The 21,798-nt window shown below is 43.0% G+C and overlaps 1 protein-coding gene across 1 annotated transcript in view; it reads left to right on the top strand.

The window, feature by feature from the left end:
• col4a4 (collagen, type IV, alpha 4) overlaps positions 1-21,798 on the top strand; it is a 73,651-nt gene that overhangs the window by 23,340 nt on the left and 28,513 nt on the right. The window contains exons 14-23 of the mRNA XM_067364395.1: positions 2,722-2,766; positions 2,871-2,924; positions 3,058-3,118; positions 5,728-5,832; positions 5,953-6,045; positions 12,382-12,444; positions 12,707-12,796; positions 15,440-15,600; positions 15,698-15,770; positions 15,998-16,104. Of these exons, the coding sequence (XP_067220496.1) occupies positions 2,722-2,766; positions 2,871-2,924; positions 3,058-3,118; positions 5,728-5,832; positions 5,953-6,045; positions 12,382-12,444; positions 12,707-12,796; positions 15,440-15,600; positions 15,698-15,770; positions 15,998-16,104 (852 nt within the window). The remainder of the gene's footprint in view (positions 1-2,721; positions 2,767-2,870; positions 2,925-3,057; positions 3,119-5,727; positions 5,833-5,952; positions 6,046-12,381; positions 12,445-12,706; positions 12,797-15,439; positions 15,601-15,697; positions 15,771-15,997; positions 16,105-21,798) is intronic.

The following is a 21,798-nucleotide window of genomic DNA, read 5'->3' as shown; positions in this document are numbered from 1 at the left end:
ATGACAGCTTAATGATTTTTTTTTTTTTTTTGTGCATTTACTTAAAGACCGCATGTGCCATTTTTTTATCACTGGTGTTACAATACTTCTCTGGCAATTTTAAACGTTTTTATGAAGTATTATTTCTATTTTTTTTTTTCAGCACATGAAGTCAGAGTTACAGAATAATAATGATAATGCAACAAATAAGAAGATTGTTTTTTTTTTTTTTATGTGGTTAGTTAAATGTGAGATTGAATGAAGATAATTCATTTGCACAACCATGTATTTGCTATAACAATGAAAATATTTAAATAACAGTTATAAAAAAGTAATGATGCAATCCTTTAAATCTTAATTCTTGAGTGTAGCAGAATTCAATGGATGTAAAATTATCATCATGTCACATATGACACATTTTATTTAATGTGACAGACAAAAAAAACAGTACCACCAGTGACACAATAAATCACCAGTGACATATACATAGGACCAAAGATCCTTATTCTTCAACTATAATTAAGTAGATGAGACTAATTTTTTACATTTGGTATACAATCAAAGACTTATCATTGACACTTAGTGAAAGCAGTCAGTAAAAGCTCATAAACAATATTTAAAAAATGTCTGTAAAATACACTGTCTGTAAAGTCGCTGCTTCTCAGCTGCACTCAATTTAGCCATATACCCTCAATTTAGCCATTTCTGACCAAAGGAGGATTAACAATGAGAAAGAAAAGTTGGAATGAGACAATCTTAGTGCTAATTTATGCAAAAGAACAAATTAATAGCTTTGAATAAAGTTTATCTGTAAACGGGTAACACCATTGACAATTTTCATGAAAAATGCATTTTACAAAATGGCTGCTGCAAGGTATCAATCCACATGTTGTCAATCATGGTTTTGTCACAGCTTGTGACAAAATCTTTTTGGATCTGATCTCAAAGTGTCAGTCAAACCTCTTAACTCCGCCCCCTGAGTGCAGCGAACTGAACTTCCACTGCAGAGCAGCTGAACGTCTTGCAATGGTAAATAAACATCTTGTTGTTTGAATAAGTACATCGTTGTCTTTACGAAAGAAACACTAGTATGTCTATAAAGTTTCATATTTTATGCATTTGCGACCTGAGACCGGACCGGCTATTTGCTGATACACTTCATTAACATTTAATCATATTATATATGGTCACACAGTATGGCTAATGTTTACGATGTTAATATGTATTTGCTCGCTAGATCATTTTTTTTATCTAGTAGCCTATTGTATACTCCCCGCTCATCTTCACATGTATAAACATAGTAAAACATGGTTTTACTACAGTAATGTTGTAGTAACTAAAAACATTACAGAATCATCAGGTCACTGTGCTTCTTTATATTTTATCACGCAGAATATAATGTGTGTGTATTAATGTGTTTTGAGAGGGACATCCCAGTGGATCACAGTGAAGTCATAAACATCTTCAAACACACAGAAGATTGCTGTTGTAATTAGTTTTAAAGAAGCCCTGAAACCCTGTATATCTATATATTATCTATATAACTGTCATTAATAGTGAATAAATATAAATAATAGTGAAGTATTGCCCTTTTTCAGTTTCAGCACATGCCCCCCAAAAGGTCTGTGCACGGCCCTGGGTAACACCAGTGACACAACTCCAGGGGACCACTACATTCATTATATATTTTATAATATTTATTCAGCATTTTGTTTGTTTTTATGTAATTCACATCATATATTTGATAGTTATGTATAATTATTGTATTTTAAATGCTAAAAATACTTAAAAATAGTTTCTGAGCTCAGAATAAAGCACTTTCCTTCTGTACATGACTGTGGGGACGGGCACTTCTGTGGCACTTGGAATTTTTTTAATTAGTTAAAAAAACAAATATTGCTCAAGAAGGTGTACTTGTTCAAATAACATATTGTTTCATTTTAAAATATGTAAAAATTGTAATCCTAAAGTGTTTCTCAAGTGTAATGTTTCTGTAAAGGCTAGGGACAGAAAAGTGGACGTTTCTGTAATGACCCTCCAGGATTATTCTCCATATAGTGGACTTCAATGGACTCCAAACGGTTGAAGGTCAAAATTACAGTTTCAGTGCAGCTTCAAAGGGCTTTAAACAATACCAGATGAGGAATAAGGGTCTTATCTAGTTAAATGATCTGTATAAAAATGTATATGCTTTATAAACACAAATGATCGCCTTGTACGTGCTTCCGTTTTCCGTATTCTTCAAAAAGCTTACGCTGTATGTCCTACACCTTCCCTATTCTACTTATAGAAAAAACGGAACTTCCACTGTGTTGTTCCGTAAGTTGAATATAAAGCATATACTTTTTTTTTTTTTTAGAAAATGACCGAGCTGCACTGAAACTGTAATTTTGACCTTCAACTGTTTGGAGTCCATTGAAGCCCATTATAATGAGAATAATCCTGGAATGTTTTCATCAAAAACCTTAATTTCTTTTTGACTGAAAAAAGGACATGGACATCTTAGATGACATGGGGGTGAGAAAATTTTAATATTTTAATATGAGAGTGAACTAATCCTTTAACCAATCAACACTTCACACTTTAGCTGACATTAGTAATTTAGCATACAATTCACCTCATTTTACATATTCAGACCTTATTTAACTAATTTAACTCAACTTCATCCTTTATGTACTTTTTTCAGTCATAGATGTTGTTATACTAGATGTTAATATAGTTTATTTTTTAAAATAATCATAGGGCCCAATTGGATTTCCAGGCCGAAAAGGGTTTCAAGGTCCTAAGGTACATTTAATATTAATAATTCTTCATTATTATTAATAATAATTATTAATTTATTTGTTGAATTATACTGTTTGGCTCTTCTGTTATGTTTTTTACATATACAGGGGAAACGTGGGGATAATGGTCTCCCTGGTCTATTTGGTAATCCTGGAACAAAGGTTAGACATGGCTTTTCATCTATATTTTAAATCTTGCTCATCTGCATTGTATGAACTTTGTAAGAGATATTTAAAAGTGCATGTTAATTTTAACCATATGTTCACTGACGCTGTTGCGGTGAATGTGTGACAGGGCTTCCCAGGTGACCCTGGACCTAAAGGAGAGCCACACTACAAAACTACATTTACGACAGGTAATAGTGTTTACATTAGTACACAACCAACATCACTAACCCTAAAATGTACATAAACCCTGCCCCCCAAAAACACGCAGCAAAGGTGGTGAGGCCATGTTGAGCTGCTTTAGAGAAGAGGAAGGGTTTTTGTAGTAGAGTGTTGTTATCATGCCGTCATTTTACGCTGGACTGCTTCACAAACGAGTCAATTCAACGCTGGATTTGCACAAAAGATTTTTTTTTTTTTAATTGCTTTGGTGCAATTTTCACAAGCAATTGGTACATTTTCAAAACTCTTAGTACTAATATCACAAGAGATCATCAAAAGTGCACTTTTTCAAACATTTCAGCATATTTTCAATTGTGTTAGTACAATGCACAAAATCACTAAGTATCCTTTTTCACAACACAAAATAAGTGTTTCATCTATATAAATGTTTCATTCACAGTAACTACCTTTCATAATGCTATTACTATCAAACTTTTAATTTGAATCTCTTTTTGTTCAGTTTAATACATTTGTCTATTATTTAATCCAACTGGACTTAATGATTAATCAATGGATCATTATGGTACACCAGATTTCTATAGATATTGATTCTATAGGAATAGTTTCTATAGAACTTGTTTGCATTTTCCGATATGCATAACCAAATGTAACAAATTCTTTTTACATTATAAGCAATTTATCTTAGATGATGACCACAATTGTCAAAGTGAGTGTGTGGGGTCATGGTAAACCCTGCATTGTGAATTTGGTTTACCATGACTTTTTTTTTTTTTTTGGTCCCCATGAGGAAAACAGCTTAAAACTAACCACCAACCATTCAGAAACGTCCAGATGCATTCTAAAAGTTGTAACTTCTTCCTGAGTCTCTCCATCAGTGTCCAACTCCGGTTTGAACAATGTAAGGCTGAACACCATTACTAACAATTGTCATTTTGGCTGCGTGAGATTCTCCAGCTTTGTTGTTGTTGAGCAACCAAAGCATGAGCTGTTAAAGCTCCATCCTCTGGAAATTGGGCCAGGAGCAGCAGCCCATTTGCATTTAAAGGCAAATTTGACAAGTTATAATAAATGATCCGTGGGGTATTTTGAGCTGAAACTTCACAGACACATTCTGGAGACATCAGAGACTTATTACATCTTGTGAAAAGGGGCATAATAGGTCCCCTTTTAAATTTATTTTGCAGTGCTTCATTGAAGTTAAAGATACACTTTGCAACTATTTTGTTCATAATTAATAAAACGTAAATAATGAGTCAATACATCACCCGTCCTTCTGCTAAAATATGCTTTTGTCTCAATGTGAGTCACCACACAGACAGTTGTCATTCTCTGTATTGCAAAGAAAGCCAGTTAATATAAAGATTGTTAATGTTAGTGCTGTCAAACGATTAATCGCGATTAATCCCATACAAAATAAAAGTTTGAGTTTGTATAATATATGTGTGAGTAATGTGTGTAATTAATATAAATACACACAAATTAATGTATATATTTAAGAGAAATATGTTATTTATGTACAAAAATGTATTTATATATAATATAAATTATATAAAATATAAATAAATACATATACTTGTAAATATTTCTCAAATATATACATGGATGTGTTTGTATTTATATATACATAATAATTACAGACAGTACACCCACATATATTAGGCAAACTCAAACTTTTATTTTGTATGCGATTAATCGTGATTAACCGTTTGACAGCCCTAGTTAATATAATGCAAAACATTTTTCCAAAATTAAGATTCTAAGATCTTATTTTTTCTAACTTTTTCTGTGCCATGACTGTTGGGGCGGGCACATGTGCGATGTATCCATGCACACTTACTAGACCGTCTCATTTTAGCGTTTAATGCGGAGGAGGACTTTAGCCTAAAAGCTTCAGAAGGACTGGACTAGGAATTGCCTCATTAGGATGCAGTCCTTCCATTTGAGAAGCAGCCGGAGATGGTCTTATTATTGGGATATACGAAGGTCCATGGCTCTACCATTGGAGAAAGCATAATTGCCAGCTTGGATCACTTGTGCCTTAATAACCAATCACATTACAGCCTTGACGTCACTGAATTTCTTTCAGAGTTGTGCGATAGTCAACCACTGTTTGGATACCATGGAAATGAATGATAAGTGCTGTGAACTGAATTCTGATGCAAAATTGTCCCTGACTACTATATATATATAAAAAAAAAAAAAATCTTCATACAGTCAAGTTAACACTATATAACAAGGGTGTCCAAACTCGGTCCTGGAGGGCCACTGTCCTGCAGAGTTTAGCTCCAACTTGCCTCAACACACCTGCCTGGAAGTTTCTAGTATGCCTAGAGAGACCTTGATTAGTTGGTTCAGGTGTGTTTAATTGGGGTTGGAGCTAAACTCTGCAGGACATGACCCTCCAGGACCGAGTTTGGACAGCCCTGTTATATAACAAACACAATAAATGTAACAATTTAAAAGAAAATATATGTTTTGTTATAGCTTTTGTAGCAAGGGCGGCACCATTTTGCAGTACTACAACCTGTGATATATATCGCCATATAATAAATGTATGATTTAGTTTAAAATTTGTTAAAATGTCATTTTATTAAAAAGAAAATATGTTAATGTGTAGGACCACATGGAGATCCTGGGCTCCCTGGTGCTGCTGGACCACCTGGGGATAGAGGGATGATGGGTATACCTGGTCCCCGTGGTGATTCAGGAGTATCTCTAATGGGTGTGAATAATCTTGAAGAATCTTAAATCTTTTTGTGGCATTTATATCTGTAAATCAAATTCATGGTCTCCTGTCTGTTTCTCTTTCATTTCTCGATTCTATGCTTTGCTTTGCTATTAGGTGCAATGGGTGAATCTGGTCTCCCTGGTCTCAATGGACTCAATGGAGAAAAGGGTGAACCAGGAAAAATATATGGGTCACCCATGAACTATGGTAATATTTCAGATATTTTTGCAGGTTTTGGCTTGCCAAAATAATATTCAGTGAGAATTCTATTATTATAATATTTGAAAGAATATTATGTGTAACTGATATGTTAGAGGCAAACATAAAAAGTTGTCATTTTTGTCCTTGTTATGAACTGAAGGCACTTTTTTCTTTTTTCTTTTTTTTGCTTCAGGATAAGAAATTACATGTATTTTATATTTGTAGTTGTTGATGTTTTTTTTTTTTGGTGAGGAAAAAGCTTTAGGTTCCTATTAGAAAAAATAAAACTAGAGAACAGTTATTTTAAATTGCAATAGTGTTACTGTTTTTACTGTATTACTGTATTTAAGTATTACCACAAGCATTTCTCCCAAGCATTGTGAGCGCTGTTGAGCGGATTCTTGAACACCTCTGATTGGCCATTGTGTTCACATGCTCATCAGATAAGTCTGTGATTGGCTACAATGATCAATGCATCAAAAACGTCTCGGGTCTCCCCTGAATAAGGGAACGAGACGCTACGTCGAAACGACGTGACGGGAACCCTCTGCGCATTGCGTCGTGAAGCACCTCTGTATCCAACCAATGATGAGACGGGACGTCAGAGGCGGGTGACGTCACGGACCAGGAAGCTATAAAGCACACCCAGAACAAAGAACGCTAGCTTCTGGAATATGTCTGAAGTAAGCGCTCATAGGTATGCCGGGGGCACGGCAACGTGACGTAGCGTCTCGTTCCCTTATTCAGGGAACCAGGGTTACACAAGTAACCCGAGACGTTCCCTTTCATGGGAACTATCGACGCTACGTCGAAACGACGTGATGGGAACGCTATCCCAACTAGGCCGTACAGCCAAATACATGTCTGTTATCTTGTTGACAGTACCGCTGAACCTGGAGTGGAGTTAATATCTAGATTGTAAAATCTAATAAAAGTGTGCTGGGATGACCATCCGGCTGCATCACAAATATCCGACATGGGAACTCCTGACACCAGGGCCTTAGAGGCCGCCATACCCCTTGTAGAATGAGCCCGGACCACCAAAGGACATGGTTGTCCGGCTGCTTTGTACGCAAGAGAAATGGCCTCGACCACCCACTTGCTCATCCTCTGCTTAGACGCTGGGCCCCCTTTCTTAGGGGACCCATAACATACAAACAATTGGTCTGTCTTACGCCACAGGGCAGCTCTGTGGACATAAGTATCTAGGGCCCGGACAGGGCAAAGCAGATTAAGTTTTTCCTGATCCGCACTCCTAAATGGAGGGGGACAAAAGGCCTGAAGTATAATAGGACCCGGAACATTAGTGGGGACCTTGGGCACATAGCCCGGTCTAGTGTGTTGGAATGCCTTCACCATTCCTGGTGAAAATTCCAAACATGATGGCAAAACTGATAACGCCTGCAGGTCTCCAATTCTTTTAAGAGACGAGATTGCCAATAAAAATATGGTCTTGAGTGTAAGGAACTTCTCAGAAACTTGTTCTAATGGTTCGAAAGGTGCCTCAGCTAACCCTTCTAACACTACCGCCAAATCCCAGGCTGGAGTCCTAGAACGTACCACAGGTCTCAGTCTTAGAGTACCACGGAGGAAGCGTATTACTAGGGGGTCTCGACCCACCGAGGAACCCCCTAAAGAAACATGAAATGCAGAAATAGCTGCAACATAAACCTTTAGTGTTGAGTGAGTTAATCCTTCCGAGAATTTTTCTTGGAGGAACTGAAGCACCGAATTTACAGGTGCGTGGACAGGGTCCGTTCCGTGTTGATTACACCAAGCAACGAACAACTTCCATTTGTATAGATATAACTTCCGCGTGGAGGGAGCTCTGGAGTTGAGAATGGTCTCCACAACCTCGGTTGAGAGACCAGAGTCTATGAACCTGGCCCCCTCAGAGGCCAGGCCCACAGTTTCCATAATTCCGGGCGAGGATGGAGTATCGTACCGCCCGCTTGTGACAGGAGATCCTGTCTGAGTGGAAGCTCCATCGGGGAGCCGTCTAGTAGAGATATTAGGTTTGCAAACCAAAACCTTGTCGGCCAGTATGGGGCCACCAGTATTAGACTGACCCTGTCCTGGCGGATTTTCTCCAGTACTCCTGGGAGCAGAGCAACCAGGGGGAAAGCGTACAGACGTAGCCTCGGCCACGTCTGCACCATGGCATCCAGCCCTAGAGGTGCTGGGTGCGTTAGAGAGTACCATAGTGGACACTGAGTCGACTCTTTTGAGGCAAATAGATCGACTTCCGCTCGACCGTACTTCTGCCATAGGAGCTCCGCCACCTCAGTGTGGAGTCTCCACTCCCCGGGCCTCGGCCCCTGTCTCGACAGGGCGTCTGCCCCCACATTCTGATTCCCTGGGATATATGCCGCTCTGAGCGAGAGGAACTTCCCTTGGGACCACAGGAGGATCTGACGTGCCAAGTAGTATAGTTGGCGAGACCGTAGACCCCCCTGGTGATTGATATAAGCGACCACCGTCGTGTTGTCCATGCGGACCAACACGTGATGGTCTCTCAGGTCTGGGAGGAAGTATTTTAATGCAAGAAATACCGCCATCATTTCCAGCCGATTTATGTGCCAGGAACGTTGATGGTCCTCCCAGAGACCCCGAGCCGAGCGACCACCCATGATCGCTCCCCAGCCCGTGAGGGAAGCATCTGTCGTAAGCATTCTGCGACGACGAGAAGTCCCCAACACAGGACCTTGGGACAAGAACCAAGGCATCCTCCACACGGCCAGAGCTCGAAGGCATCGCCGCGAGACTTTGAACGTGTGGAGAGAGTTTCTCCTCTGAGAAAACCCCTTGGTCTTGAGCCATCACTGTAATGGTCTCATGTGCAGCAGGCCAAAAGGTATCACGTTGGACGCAGCTGCCATCAGACCCAACAGTCTCTGAAACTGTTTCACAGTTAGTGACTGGCCTATCTTTACCCCATTCACGGCTCCGAGAATGGAATTCACACGAGCAGGAGGCAGATAAGCCTGCATCGTGGTGGAATCCCAAACTACCCCTAGATAGTTGGTAATCTGACTTGGAACCAATGCACTTTTCTTTGCGTTGAGCCTCAGCCCAAGCTTTTTCATGTGTGACAGAACAACATCTCGATGCTGAGCTGCCAGCTGCTCCGTTTGAGCTAATATCAACCAATCGTCGATGTAATTCAGTACGCGGATGCCCTGGAGTTTCAGTGGAGCCAGAGCTGCATCCACGCACTTCGTGAAAGTGCGGGGTGATAAGGATAGGCCAAATGGAAGAACCCTGTATTGGTAAGCTTCGCCCCTGAAAGCAAACCTGAGGAACTTCCTGTGAGAAGGATGGATGGATACATGGAAGTATGCGTCCTTCAGATCTATCGGCACAAACCAGTCCTCGGACCTGATCTGTGGGACAATCTGTCTGAGTGTAAGCATTTTGAACTTCAGTTTTTGTACAGAACGATTTAGTATTCGTAAATTTATTATGGGACGCAACCCTCCATCCTTCTTTGGAACGATAAAGTAGCGGCTGTAAAACCCTGACAGCTTGCTGGGAGGAGGAACCCTTTATATAGCCCCTTTTTGCAAAAGTGTCATAACCTCTTGTTCCATAACCAGAGACTGCTCTGGGGTTACCACTGTGGGAAGAACCCCGTTGAACCTGGGCGGTTGAGAACCGAACTGTATTCTGTAACCCTGTTCTATAATGAGCAGCACCCATTTCGAAATATTCGGGAGAAGTTTCCATTCTTCCATAAATTCTACTAAGGGAACCAGTCTCTTGAGACTGGCCTCTGGTGTTTTTTGAGCACTTGGCTCATTGGTCTGGACCGGCGCACCGGTAGACAAACGAATCAAGTGACCGACCCTCCTCGGAGGATCGGTGGGAACCGCTGCGCCCTGTCGCACACTGGGTGGCAGGGTTGGCAGAACGGCCCCTTGAGGGCACCGAAGAGGCGCTGACACTTGGTGTTTTAATATCAGGACCTCTCCAGGGGGGACTGCCCTCTGAAACCCTGGCCGACTGGCGTCAGGATTTCTTCGAGGCCTTCCGAGAGATAATAACGGTCCTCAGATCCGTTCTACCTCTGGAAGGCCTTGCCTGCGTTGACCGCCCCGGTCCCCAAGCTTTTTGCGGGGGAGCACGGGTGGCCACACTGGCTTTTTGTTGCTCTCTACGAGCAGAGGAGCTGGCTACCGGCCGAGGCTGCTCCCGCCCAGCAGTCTCGGGGGGATTAATGCGGCGGGGAAGGAATCTCTGGAAGGCCGCTGACTGTTTACGTGTCGATGACTGATGACATAGCATCGCCGAACAGGCCCACAGGAGACAGCGGCGCATCCAAGAGGACATTTTTATCTTTGTCCTTGATATCAGATAGATTCAGCCACAGATGCCTCTCCGTGGCCACCAGGGCTGCCATAGAGCGGCCGATTGACTTGGCCGTCTCCTTGGTGGCCCGGAGAGCAAGATCTGTGGCTTTACGGATTTCCTGAACCGTTTCAAATGTAGCTTCCCCGCTCTCGTCAATTTCCCCCAGCAGGTCAGCTTGGTAGGCTTGTAATATTGACATAGTATGTAAACAAGCCGCCGCCTGACCTGCCGCCGAATAAGCCTTGCCCACCAAGCCCGATGTTGTTCTTAGGGGCTTAGTGGGCAGTGTCGGGGTCTTGAGGGACGATGCTGACTCAGGCGAGAGATAGCTCGCAAGCGTCTCTTCTACCGGAGGCATCGCCCCATAGCCGTAGTGTTTCAGCCCCATAATATTACTATATGTGGATGTTTGGGGGCTGAAAACACGATATTGGACTGGGCGATTCCACGACCTCGACACCTCGGTGTGGAGATCGTGAAAAAACGGCAGACCCCGACGCTGTGGTAGTGACCTAGGTTGGAGAAAGCGCTCATCGAGTTTGCTTTTTTGATTTGTGTCGCTTCTCTCCGCGGGCCAGTCGATCTTGAGCTTATCGACGGCCCGCGTCACTACCTCCAGCAGCTCCTCATATGCTGGTGATGAGGATGGCGGTCCCTCATCACCAGGGTCGACGCTTACTACATCAACCTCCTCAGAGGAAGATATATTAAGCGCCGGTGCCTCTCTCCGGGGGGAAGAAACCGCAGAGCGTGCTTCCACCGCCGGAGAAGAGACACTGGGTCTGGCAGGTAAGGGAAGAGATGAGGCAGAGCCCGTCTCAACCCCCTCCACCAGATCCATCTGTGAACCCCACGAACGCAGCCTTCGCTGTGCCTCAGCAACAGCGGGACCAGACCCGTGGGGAACACGGGACGCAGCACTCTCCTCGAAGAGTGCTCGCCGTGATCTCAGGACTCTCAGTGTGAGCCGTTCACAGTGGACACAGACAGCTCCCTCGAGAGCTGCCTGTGCGTGTTCGGCTCCCAAGCAGATAACGCACATCTCGTGTGTGTCCCCACCCGAGATGAATCTAGTGCAGGGATGCACACACTTCCTAAAAATCTGCTTGTTCTCCGCCATTGTTGTTTTCTACACTGAAATATATATATATATGTATATAGTGATGTGCTTTTAACTGAATCTTGTCCTCAGACGAAGATATCAGCAACGTGGTAGACAAACAACAGCAAATAAGACACACAAGATACAGATAGCGCTTACTGAAGACAACAGAAGCTAGCGTTCTTTGTTCTGGGTGTGCTTTATAGCTTCCTGGTCCGTGACGTCACCCGCCTCTGACGTCCCGTCTCATCATTGGTTGGATACAGAGGTGCTTCATGACGCAATGCGCAGAGGGTTCCCGTCACGTCGTTTCGACGTAGCGTCGATAGTTCCCATGAAAGGGAACATGTTTTTAGTCTCTTATGCTCACCAAAGCTAGTATTTGAATCCATGTGCAGTGTTTTATTAAGCGCTGCAGCACAAACAAAGCAAAGACAGGGTCAATTACAGTGGCGGCAGTCCTGACAGCAAACTAATGCAAGTCCGTAATCCAAAAGTCGTGGTCATAAACAGGCAGAGCAACACACACATAGCAATAAAACAGGGTAATAAAAAGGTTTGGTAGAGACAGGGTAAACTGGCAATTCTTTTGCAACAGAATGCACAAACAACATGGCTTATAACAGGTATGAACAGGAAGTGATGCCAAAAGAACCGGCATTCAGTACTCTGGCAGTCAGAGGAATGGATAGTGGTGGCCGATGTTAAAGTACCGAAGTCGGTACTTTTTATAAACACTAATAGAAAGTTCAATAGAACAGCATTTATTAGACATAGGAATATTTTGATCAATTTAATGTATCTAATCCATTTAATGCATATTACTTTCTTAGCCCCAAATTTTAGCGACCCCAAATACTATATAAAACATATCATGACTCTTCCTCTAGGGGAACCCGGAAAACCGGGCCCTCCTGGATGTAAAGGACAACCAGGAAATCCTGGCATTCCTGGTGAGTGGATATGGATCTTTATTTGTTTGCCTGCTTGTATGTTGTTTTTGTGTGCATGTCTATCCTGTCATGATGTCAACATTTGTCTCGTCATGTTTCGAGTGAACAGGTTACAGTGAGAAAAACATTTTAACTGTCACATGCTACGTACATTTATCCAACACATTTATGCAACACATTTATGCAAAATCATACCTTAATACATAAGATGTTACACTACAATTCAAAAGAAGTACAACTACATGGTCTGTCTGTGATATAGGTTGCTATTGCCTTCCTGGTGAACGTGGAGAACCTGGAGAGGTTGGACAGAGAGGGCCTTCCGGATTATCAGGTGTCACGGGGAGAAAAGGTGAGTTTTAAGAAATTAGCTATGTTTCCATCCACCTATTTTTATGCACATTTTGGGATATTGGATAAAAATCACTGGATGGAAATGGCAAAGTGTGCATGGATTAAAAAAAATGCTCATAAAAAAATGTATGTGCTCAAATTAGTCAGATAAACCTTTTTGCATTAATTACGATGGAAACACATTTACTGAATAAATATATATATATATATATATATAATAAATATTCTATAATCTCTCCATCTTCTCAGGTTAAGAGTCTGGGTGTCATCCTCGATAGTACTTTGTCTTTTGAAACACACGTCAATAATATTACTCGGTCTGCATATTTTCACCTACGTAACATCAGCCGTCTTCGTCCATTTCTCACATCCAATTCCACAGCCATTCTTGTACACGCTCTAGTCACCTCACGTATTGATTACTGTAATTCTCTTTTATTTGGGTTACCCCACAAACTCCTTCATAAACTTCAGTTGGTCCAGAACTCAGCTGCCCGCATAATTACTAGAACCTCTTCCATTGAGCATATCTCTCCTGTTCTCTATCATTTACATTGGCTTCCTGTTAAATATCGGGTAGAGTACAAGATTCTACTTCTCACTTTCAAAGCTCTTCACAATCTTGCACCCTCATATCTCTCCGAACTGCTTCACATCTACACTCCTATGCGTACACTTCGATCTTCCTCTTCTGTCTCTTTTGCTGTACCTTCTGTTCGTTTAGTCACTATGGGGTCCAGGGCATTCAGCTGTGCTGCTCCACGTCTCTGGAATTCTCTACCACTATCCCTACAACAAAGTGATTGTCTTGTTACTTTTAAATCACGTCTTAAAACCTACTTATTTAAATTAGCTTTCTCTGACCAGTTTTAAATATCGTATGTTAGCTGTTGCTTTGTTCGTATTGTGTCTCGATTTGTTTATAACTACCTTTTACTGTACGGTGTCCTTGAATGTTTTGAAAGGCGCCTTTAAATAAAATGTATTATTATTATTATTATTATAAATTCCTCAATGCGCATTAAAAAATACATGTGACTTTCCGATGGGACGGCATAACTAGACCAACCAGCAAAACAATCTTGTTGCACAGCATCTGAAATCCTGTTTTGGTTGTTCTGAAATGCCTGAGCAAATTCAAGTGGTTCAGTATAATTATGTCCCAGAACTTTCTTACACGACTGCGTTCCCAAACAGCAGCATCTGCCTCTGAAAGCAAGATAACTTTTTTATTATATAGTGACTTCTACTGCAACAACTTCCTTTTTTTGTGATATTTAGTGCCAGTTTATCAGGAATTTGTGCTGTCAAATCAATTAATCATGATTAATTGAATCAGACATAAAAGTTTGTGTTTATATGATATGTATGTCTATATATATTAGTGTGTATATATGTGTGTATATAAATATGTATATAAATATATATACATTGGTGTGAAAAAGTGCTTGCCCCTTCCTGATTTTTTTAATTTTTTTTGCATGTTTGTCACACTTAAATGTTTAAGATCATCAGACAAATCTAAATATGGATCAAAGATAACACAAGTAAACACAACATGCAGTTTTTATTATGAATGGAAAACAAAATCCAAAACCACATGGCCCTGTGTGAAAAAAGTGCTTGCCCAAAGAAATTCAGGAACAAATGAGAAAGAGAGTAATTGAGATCTATCAGTCTGGAAAAGGTTATAAAGCCATTTCTAAAGCTTTGGGACTCCAGCGAACCACAGTGAGAAAACATAAAACAGTGGTGAACCTTCCTAGGAGTGGCCGGCTGACCAAAATTACCCCAAGAGTGCAGCGACGACTCATCCAAAAGGTCACAAATATGTATCAGTGCATTGTATAGAATGGGAAACCCTGCTTATGGCCCTTTTTTATAATAAACATATAAATAAACATTCATGAATATTCAAATCATCCGATTAATCAATCTGACAGCACTATCATGAAGTGAAGATTTTGTTGTGAAGTGAAGAATGTTGTATGCAATATTCCAATTTTTCGCACAGTTCAATTCGTGACATTGGATGGAAATATAGCTACTGATACAGATTCATATATATATATATATATATATATATATATATATATATATATATATATATATATATATATATATATATATATATAATATGGTAGTTTTTATGTTTTAATCAATCATTTTAATCATGACTTAATTGTCCAAATACTTTTGATGATGCTATTGTAGTGAATAGGCTATACTATACTATAATATATTATTTATCTCATGAATAGGCCCATATCAAATATATGCACTTTTTTCAAATTTTTTAAAACATGGAAAAAATGTTTAAAAGCAGATTATTTGTAGCTGAAAGCATCAAATTAGCCAGACTATTTAATAATGGAACATACAGTATGAGGTATCTATGTGAAAGATTGATGTAAATATACAGAACCTGCTTCACAAGTGTAAGAGCATCTTATCTGGTGCTGTCCATGGTGCTGATGATTTTTGGTTCTTTTGTCCTAGCTGTAAAGTTATGTGTAGTGTGTATCGGTGTCCAGTATGAGCACCTGTGCTTATTATATATATATGTATATGTATGTATGTATGTATGTATGTGTGTGTATAAAATATATTACTATTATTTATTTATTTATTTTCCTTTCAGGTTATCATGGGTTATGTGTATGTGAGCCACCTGATGATCTACCTGGTGATCCTGGCCCTCCAGGCCGTCCGGGTGACCCTGGTGATCAGGGGCAAAAAGGGTTTCGGGGTCCCACTGGTGATATCGGACTCATCGGAGAGAGGGGTGTGGGGGGTGTTACTGTATGTAAACCTGGTTGAGAAGTTTGTATTGTGCTTACTTGTATATGTGTGAGTATCTAAGGATCTCTTTTTGTTTTTGTCTAATGTTGTTTCTCAGGGTCCCAGTGGCTTCACAGGTGTCAGAGGGATTAAAGGAGAGAAAGGAGGTTTTATGATGTTATGCATAAAGGGTGAAGACAATAATTTATATATTATTATTAGATACTTTAAACATTTTAAGACTAACCCAAAGTGGTGTGGTTCTATAGTATAATAAAGCATGTTTGATAGTAGAATTGCAGTGCAGATTTTTTTTTTTATCCCCAAGCATTATGATTTTTCTGATCAAGTTATCCATCAAATCTCTCATCTTAATTTTATGTGCGAACTGAAATTCAATTTTTGCATTTTATTAAAGGGGATAAAGGTGACACAGGATCTGTTGGAGGATATGGAATGCCAGGGTGCAGTGGGAAGAAAGGGGCTGATGGGAAGATTGGTGCTCCTGGAGATCCAGGACCTCTGGTACATCATAAACATATATACAATTCATAATATATATATATATATATATATATATATATATATATATATATATATATATATATATATATATATATATATATATATTATATATAGGTATACCATTAGGTATACCTTGCTAGTCCGGGTTCAGGGTTAGATCGCAGTTGCTGCAAATTTGTCGGCTACACATCCATGATGTGAATCTCCTGTTACACCACATTCCAAAGGTGCTTTATTGGATTGAGATCTGGTGACCGTCATTAATCGGCTGTCAGTGAAAATGTCAAACTAGCGATCAAAGACTACAGATTTGACCTAATCGTGGTCAAAATCACACAGTGTGCATCGGCTTAAACCAGCCCGTCTGGCACCAACAACCATGCCACATTCAAAGTCACTTAAATCACCATTCTTCCTCTTCTGATGCTCAGTTTGAACTTCACCAGATCATCTTGACCATGTCGACATGCCTAAATACATTGATATATATATATATATATATATATATATATATATATATATATATATATATATATATGCTCCTTAATTAGGTACCATGTGTAAATTAATATGTAACTTAGTATTAGTTTTTTTCAATTGTTTTTTTTTTTCAATTTTTTCAAATTCCAGTACTTAAAATACTTTTTCTAAACTCTTAACACAGCAACACCTACATCACACAATCAGCCAAATAGTTAATTTCTTGCCCAAAATCATATTTTGTTAAACACAAACTCTACATTTCAAAATTCTAAAAACATTTTTCAACACATACTAACTCTATCAAAACACAGCAAACCTGATTCAAAATTGAGTCGTTCTGTCAAAACATAGAACTAGTTTATCTACTAGTCTATCAAACATGAACATATAGTCAATCATAGTGCAATGACTGTTAAAATACTAACAGTTGATGGCATTACGAAACTGCATTACTTGTCATGTTTCAGTTCTACCTGCAGACAATATGAAATCCATCATTTTTAAAATTCAGTTTACTTTTACCGCAGTAAAAGTATAATGCACTATGCCTCCAACTGAGATTTGAATCTGCTATTTCTAAATATTTAAGTGATCTGCTAATTAAAAATGCTTATCAGTTGTTTCAGTATATGTTTTATATTTTTTTTCCAGTACTGATGTTGTTGCAAAAGTATAGGTTTTATCCTATATTTAAAGATTGGAACATTAGGTCTTCATTTCTGACTTGCTGTGTTTAAGCATTTGTAAATAAGATTAGAAAGATCGTACTCGGCTACTAACGTAACCTCGGTTCCCTGAGATACGGAACGAGTACTGCGTATGGGGAAAAGTCTCCCTTTTTCCCCGTCACTGAAGCCTTTTTCAATAACGCAGTGTAACTGCATCGTCATTGGTTCACTCATAGACAAGTCATTGAAGCAATGACGGCGCGGCATAGCTGCGCAACCTATGGCGAGAGAGCGCGCGAACTTTCTCGCCGAAATGGGCGGGGCAAAGGGCTATATAAGCAGGCGTTTCGCCATAGGATTTCAGGCCAAATGACTGAAGCGACGACACTGAAGCTGCAGCCTCGTGGCACGGCAAGTAACGCAGTACTCGTTCCGTATCTCAGGGAACCGAGGTTACGTTAGTAACCAAGTATGTTCCCTTTCGATACTTCACTCGTACTGCGTATGGGGTACGAATTCAACCGCGCCGTGCCACGGCAGGGAACGACATAACTTGTTTTGGACACCGAAGGGGGACCAAAAGAAAAAGTAAGAAGGCAAAGCCGTCGTAAACCCTTGTTACACTACAAGGAGGAGATAACTCCTGATCGGCGAGAGGTGGAACTCGAAGAGGCCACCTAGTTACACCGAGAGGACCCGGGCTTGTAAGGCCGGAACGTCCAGATGATAAAATCTGACAAAAGTGGACGGCAAGGACCAGCCGGCTGCCTCACAGATGTCTTTAATGGAAACTCCATTAGACCAGGCCCAGGAGGAAGCCATTCCTCTAATGGAATGGGCCCTAACTCCTAAGGGGCATTGAATGTCCAAGGAGGAGTAACAGAGATTAATCGCGTCGACTATCCAACGCGAGAGACGTTGTTTTGAGACCGAAGACCCTTTGGTGCGGCCACCAAAACAGACAAAGAGCTGATCCGACTGCCTGAAAGGCTGCTATCGCTCTACATAGGTCCTCAATGCCCTGACAGGGCAGAGTAACTCCAGCTCCTGTTCATCCGTGGAGGGAGGAAGAGCAGAGAGCGAAATGACCTGAGCTCTAAACGGAGTAGAGAGCACTTTGGGTACGTAGCCATGTCTAGGTTTCAGCACGACTTTAGAGTCATTAGGCCAAAATTCGAGGCACGCAGGGCTCACAGAGAGGGCCTGCAAGTCGCCAACACGCTTGACCGATGCTAGTGCAAGTAGCAGAGCGGTTTTCAGGGTTAAAGGCCTCAGGTCAGCTGAACTCAGCGGCTCGAAGGGGTTACCTTTGAGAGCCCTAAGGACCAAGGAAAGGTCCCAAGTGGGAGCAGTAAGGGGACGAGGAGGATTTAATCGCCTAGAACCCCTTAGGAAACGAACCACAAGGCTGTTTCGACCACTGACTGGCCAGCGATAGGAGCATGAAACGCTGAGATGGCTGCTACGTATACTTTGAGCGTTGAGGGGGCGCGCCCCAGATCCAAACGCTCTTGTAAGAAGGACAGTATCGGAGATACGTCACATTCCACGGGGTCTATGTTACGTGTGGAACACCAATCAACAAAGACCGACCCTTTCTGGGCGTAGAGGCATCTCGTGGACGGGGCTCTCGCCTGAGATATGGTCTCTAGTACGTCCCTGGGAAGGTTAGTCGGCTCCCATCGAGGGACCAGAGATGTAGAGCCCAGAGCTCTGGCTGTGGGTGCCAGATTGTTCTGTTCGCCTGAGAGGGGAATGGGCCATGGGGCTCTCGTGGAGAGCCTGAACAGCTCTGAGGACCAAGTCTGGCTCCTCCAGAGCGGGGACACTAGAAGGACTCTGTGCCTGTCTTCCTTGACTCGCCTGATGACTTGCGGGATCAGTGCGATGGGGGGAAATGCGTAAAGGAGTGTGCTGGGCCAGGCGTGGGCCAGCGCATCGACTTCCTTTGAGAAATATGTTGGGCAATGAGAGTAGTCTTCTGAGGCGAAGAGGTCTATCTCTGCTCTCCCGAAGAGCTCCCAAATCTTGAGAACCATCTGGGGATGGAGCATCCACTCATCTGGGGACGTTGCTCCGTGATAACATATCTGCACCCAGGTTGGTTTTGCCAGGTATATGAGTCGCCCTGAGCGACCGAAGCCTTGGTGTTGCCCACTCCAGAAGACGTTTCGCCAGAGCGCATAGACGGCTGGACGAAAGATCGTCCTGGTGATTTATATATGACACCACAGTCATGCTGTCCGATTGGACTAAGACGTGGCGTCCCGTCAAGTGAGCCTGGAAAGCTTGCAGGGCTTTCATCACTGCCAACTAGGGCTGTAACGATATGCGATATGAAATCGAAATCGCGATATGCAGGTCCACGAACCTGTATCGCGATGTGAGAAGGCAGAATCGCGACACACCCCTTCCAACTCCCAGAGTTATCCTTCCTGTCCAGATCCAATGCTACCACATTTTTAAATTACTATAAGTATTAGGGGTGTAACGATTTATCGTAGATGGTGTGTCTCAATCAGCTCTCTAGTTCAGTAAGTGTTTCGGGCACACATTGAATCTTGCAAGCAGGTTTAAACGTTTCTCATGTCAGTCTCTTGCATGGTCGCGTGAGAAAAGTCGTGGCTTTCTTTCACCGCAGTGCACAGCAAGTCTGAGATCTAGGATGGGCCTGAGGCCGCCATCCTTTTTGGGGACCAGAAAGTAACGGCTGTAAAACTCGCTTTCTGAAGGGGGAACTATTTCTATAGCCCCTTTCTTCAGTAAGGTCATGACCTCGGCCCGGAGGACAGGGGCGTCGTCCGGGTTCACCAAGGTTTGAAGCACCCCTCCGAAGCGAGGGGGCCGTCGTGCAAATTGGAGCGAGTAGCCCTGCTTTATGATCCCGAGGATCCAGCTTGACACGTCGGGGATGGCCTGCCAGGCCTCGGCCCGAGTGACAAGGGGTTGAATGATGTCGGATGACAGGCCGCTGGGTAGGGGGCCGTGCACCGAAGGAGGTGAAAGAGGAAATTTTCTCTCTTTTTGAGGAAGTAAAATAGTGTTTGCCGTGAAAACGGCGTTTGTTTGGGCGCAACATGTGTGGGCCCATCTACAACACAGAGCATTTCTCCCACGCCCGGATTTAAACGAGGCGGAGGGGAGACTGCACGAGGGACCTTTTGGGGTGGTCCGGTCGTAACGGGACATTCCCCAACCCTCTTCCTTCCTGCTGGATCAGGACGTCTTCGGAGTCACCGGGTCCAGCACAATCTTGGGCCAGGGTCCCTGGCGTCTCGGGAAGGAAGATTGGCGCTTATCAGGGCGAGGGCGCTGACGATACTCCTTAGGCGGTGCTGCTTGAGAGGTGGATGGGGCAGGTTTGGTCTGCTGAGCCGGCGCAGTCCTGAGGCGGCTAGGAGCAGACGCAGAGCTGGAACGCTTGGGCAGAAAGTGTCTCATGGCCTGAGACGACTTCTGCGCCGCTGTGAAGCGCTCTGTGAAACTATCCACCGCTGGCCCAAAAAGACCGGAAAGGGAGACCGGGGCGTCCAGAAAGGCCGTCTTATCCAGGTCCTTGATTTCTGTGAGGTTGAGCCAAAGATGGCGCTCAAGCACAACCAGGCTGGCCATGGAACGCCCGATGGCCTGGGCAGTGGCCTTCGTGGCCCGCAGGGCTAGATCGGTGGCGCTGCGGAGATCCTTGAAGGCAGGTGCATAATTGCCGGACTCGTCCAAGGAGTGGAGGAGTTTGGCCTGGAACACCTGGAAGATCGCCATGGTGTGAAGCGCCGAAGCAGCTTGGCCAGCAGAGGTGTAGGCTCTTCCAGCCAGTGTAGAGGTGGTTCTGCAGGGCTTGGAAGGCAGGACTCTCTTGGTTTTCCACCCCACAGTCGCGGGAGGACAAAGGTGAGCTGCCACCGCTTCATCTAGGGGCGGCAAGTGCTCATAGCCCTTTTCTTCTGCGTCGTCGACAGCAGTGAGGGCAGAACGGTGCGTTGTGTGGAGGCGGGCGGAGTACGGAGCGCGCCACGACTTCGTAAGCTCCTCGTGCACCTCGAGAAAAAATGGAGCGGAACGCTGGCGAGGGGCTTGGCGGCGGCCTGGCAGGAACCACTCATCCAGGCGGCTACGTGATGGCTCCTCCGGCGGGGCTCAGTCGAGGTCTAGCTCTTCCACTACTCTGGATAGGATGCGGAAGAGCTCGGCATCCATACCCTGGCCGTGTTCAATGGGCTCCGAAGGAGGCGGGGAAGCAGGTTCGTCCGGCTCGCCAGCCCATCCTTCCGCTTCAGAAGCCGCAAGAGACATGGAGTCATCGGGCTCTTCGTCAGATCCTCCAAACGAAACGAGGTCGCTCGCATCTGCAGAGGGACACTGCTCTGGTCGGGAGAACATGACGGGAGATTGTTCTCTAGGGGGAGAAGGCGAGGCACGCGGGGGCTGGGCCGGCGTGAGCTCGCACGACTCCGGGCGCTGAGTCGCTCTACCCCGCTGTCTCTTCCTAGCCGGCTCGCGGGAGGAAGGAGACGGGAGGGCGCGAGCGGCGAGATCGCCTTCAGTG

The sequence above is a fragment of the Chanodichthys erythropterus genome, chromosome 17 (genome assembly GCF_024489055.1).
Source record: "Chanodichthys erythropterus isolate Z2021 chromosome 17, ASM2448905v1, whole genome shotgun sequence".
Classification (NCBI taxonomy): Eukaryota; Metazoa; Chordata; class Actinopteri; order Cypriniformes; family Xenocyprididae; genus Chanodichthys; species Chanodichthys erythropterus.
Note: the sequence above shows the minus strand (reverse complement) of the source record. Positions and strands in the feature narration are given on the sequence as shown.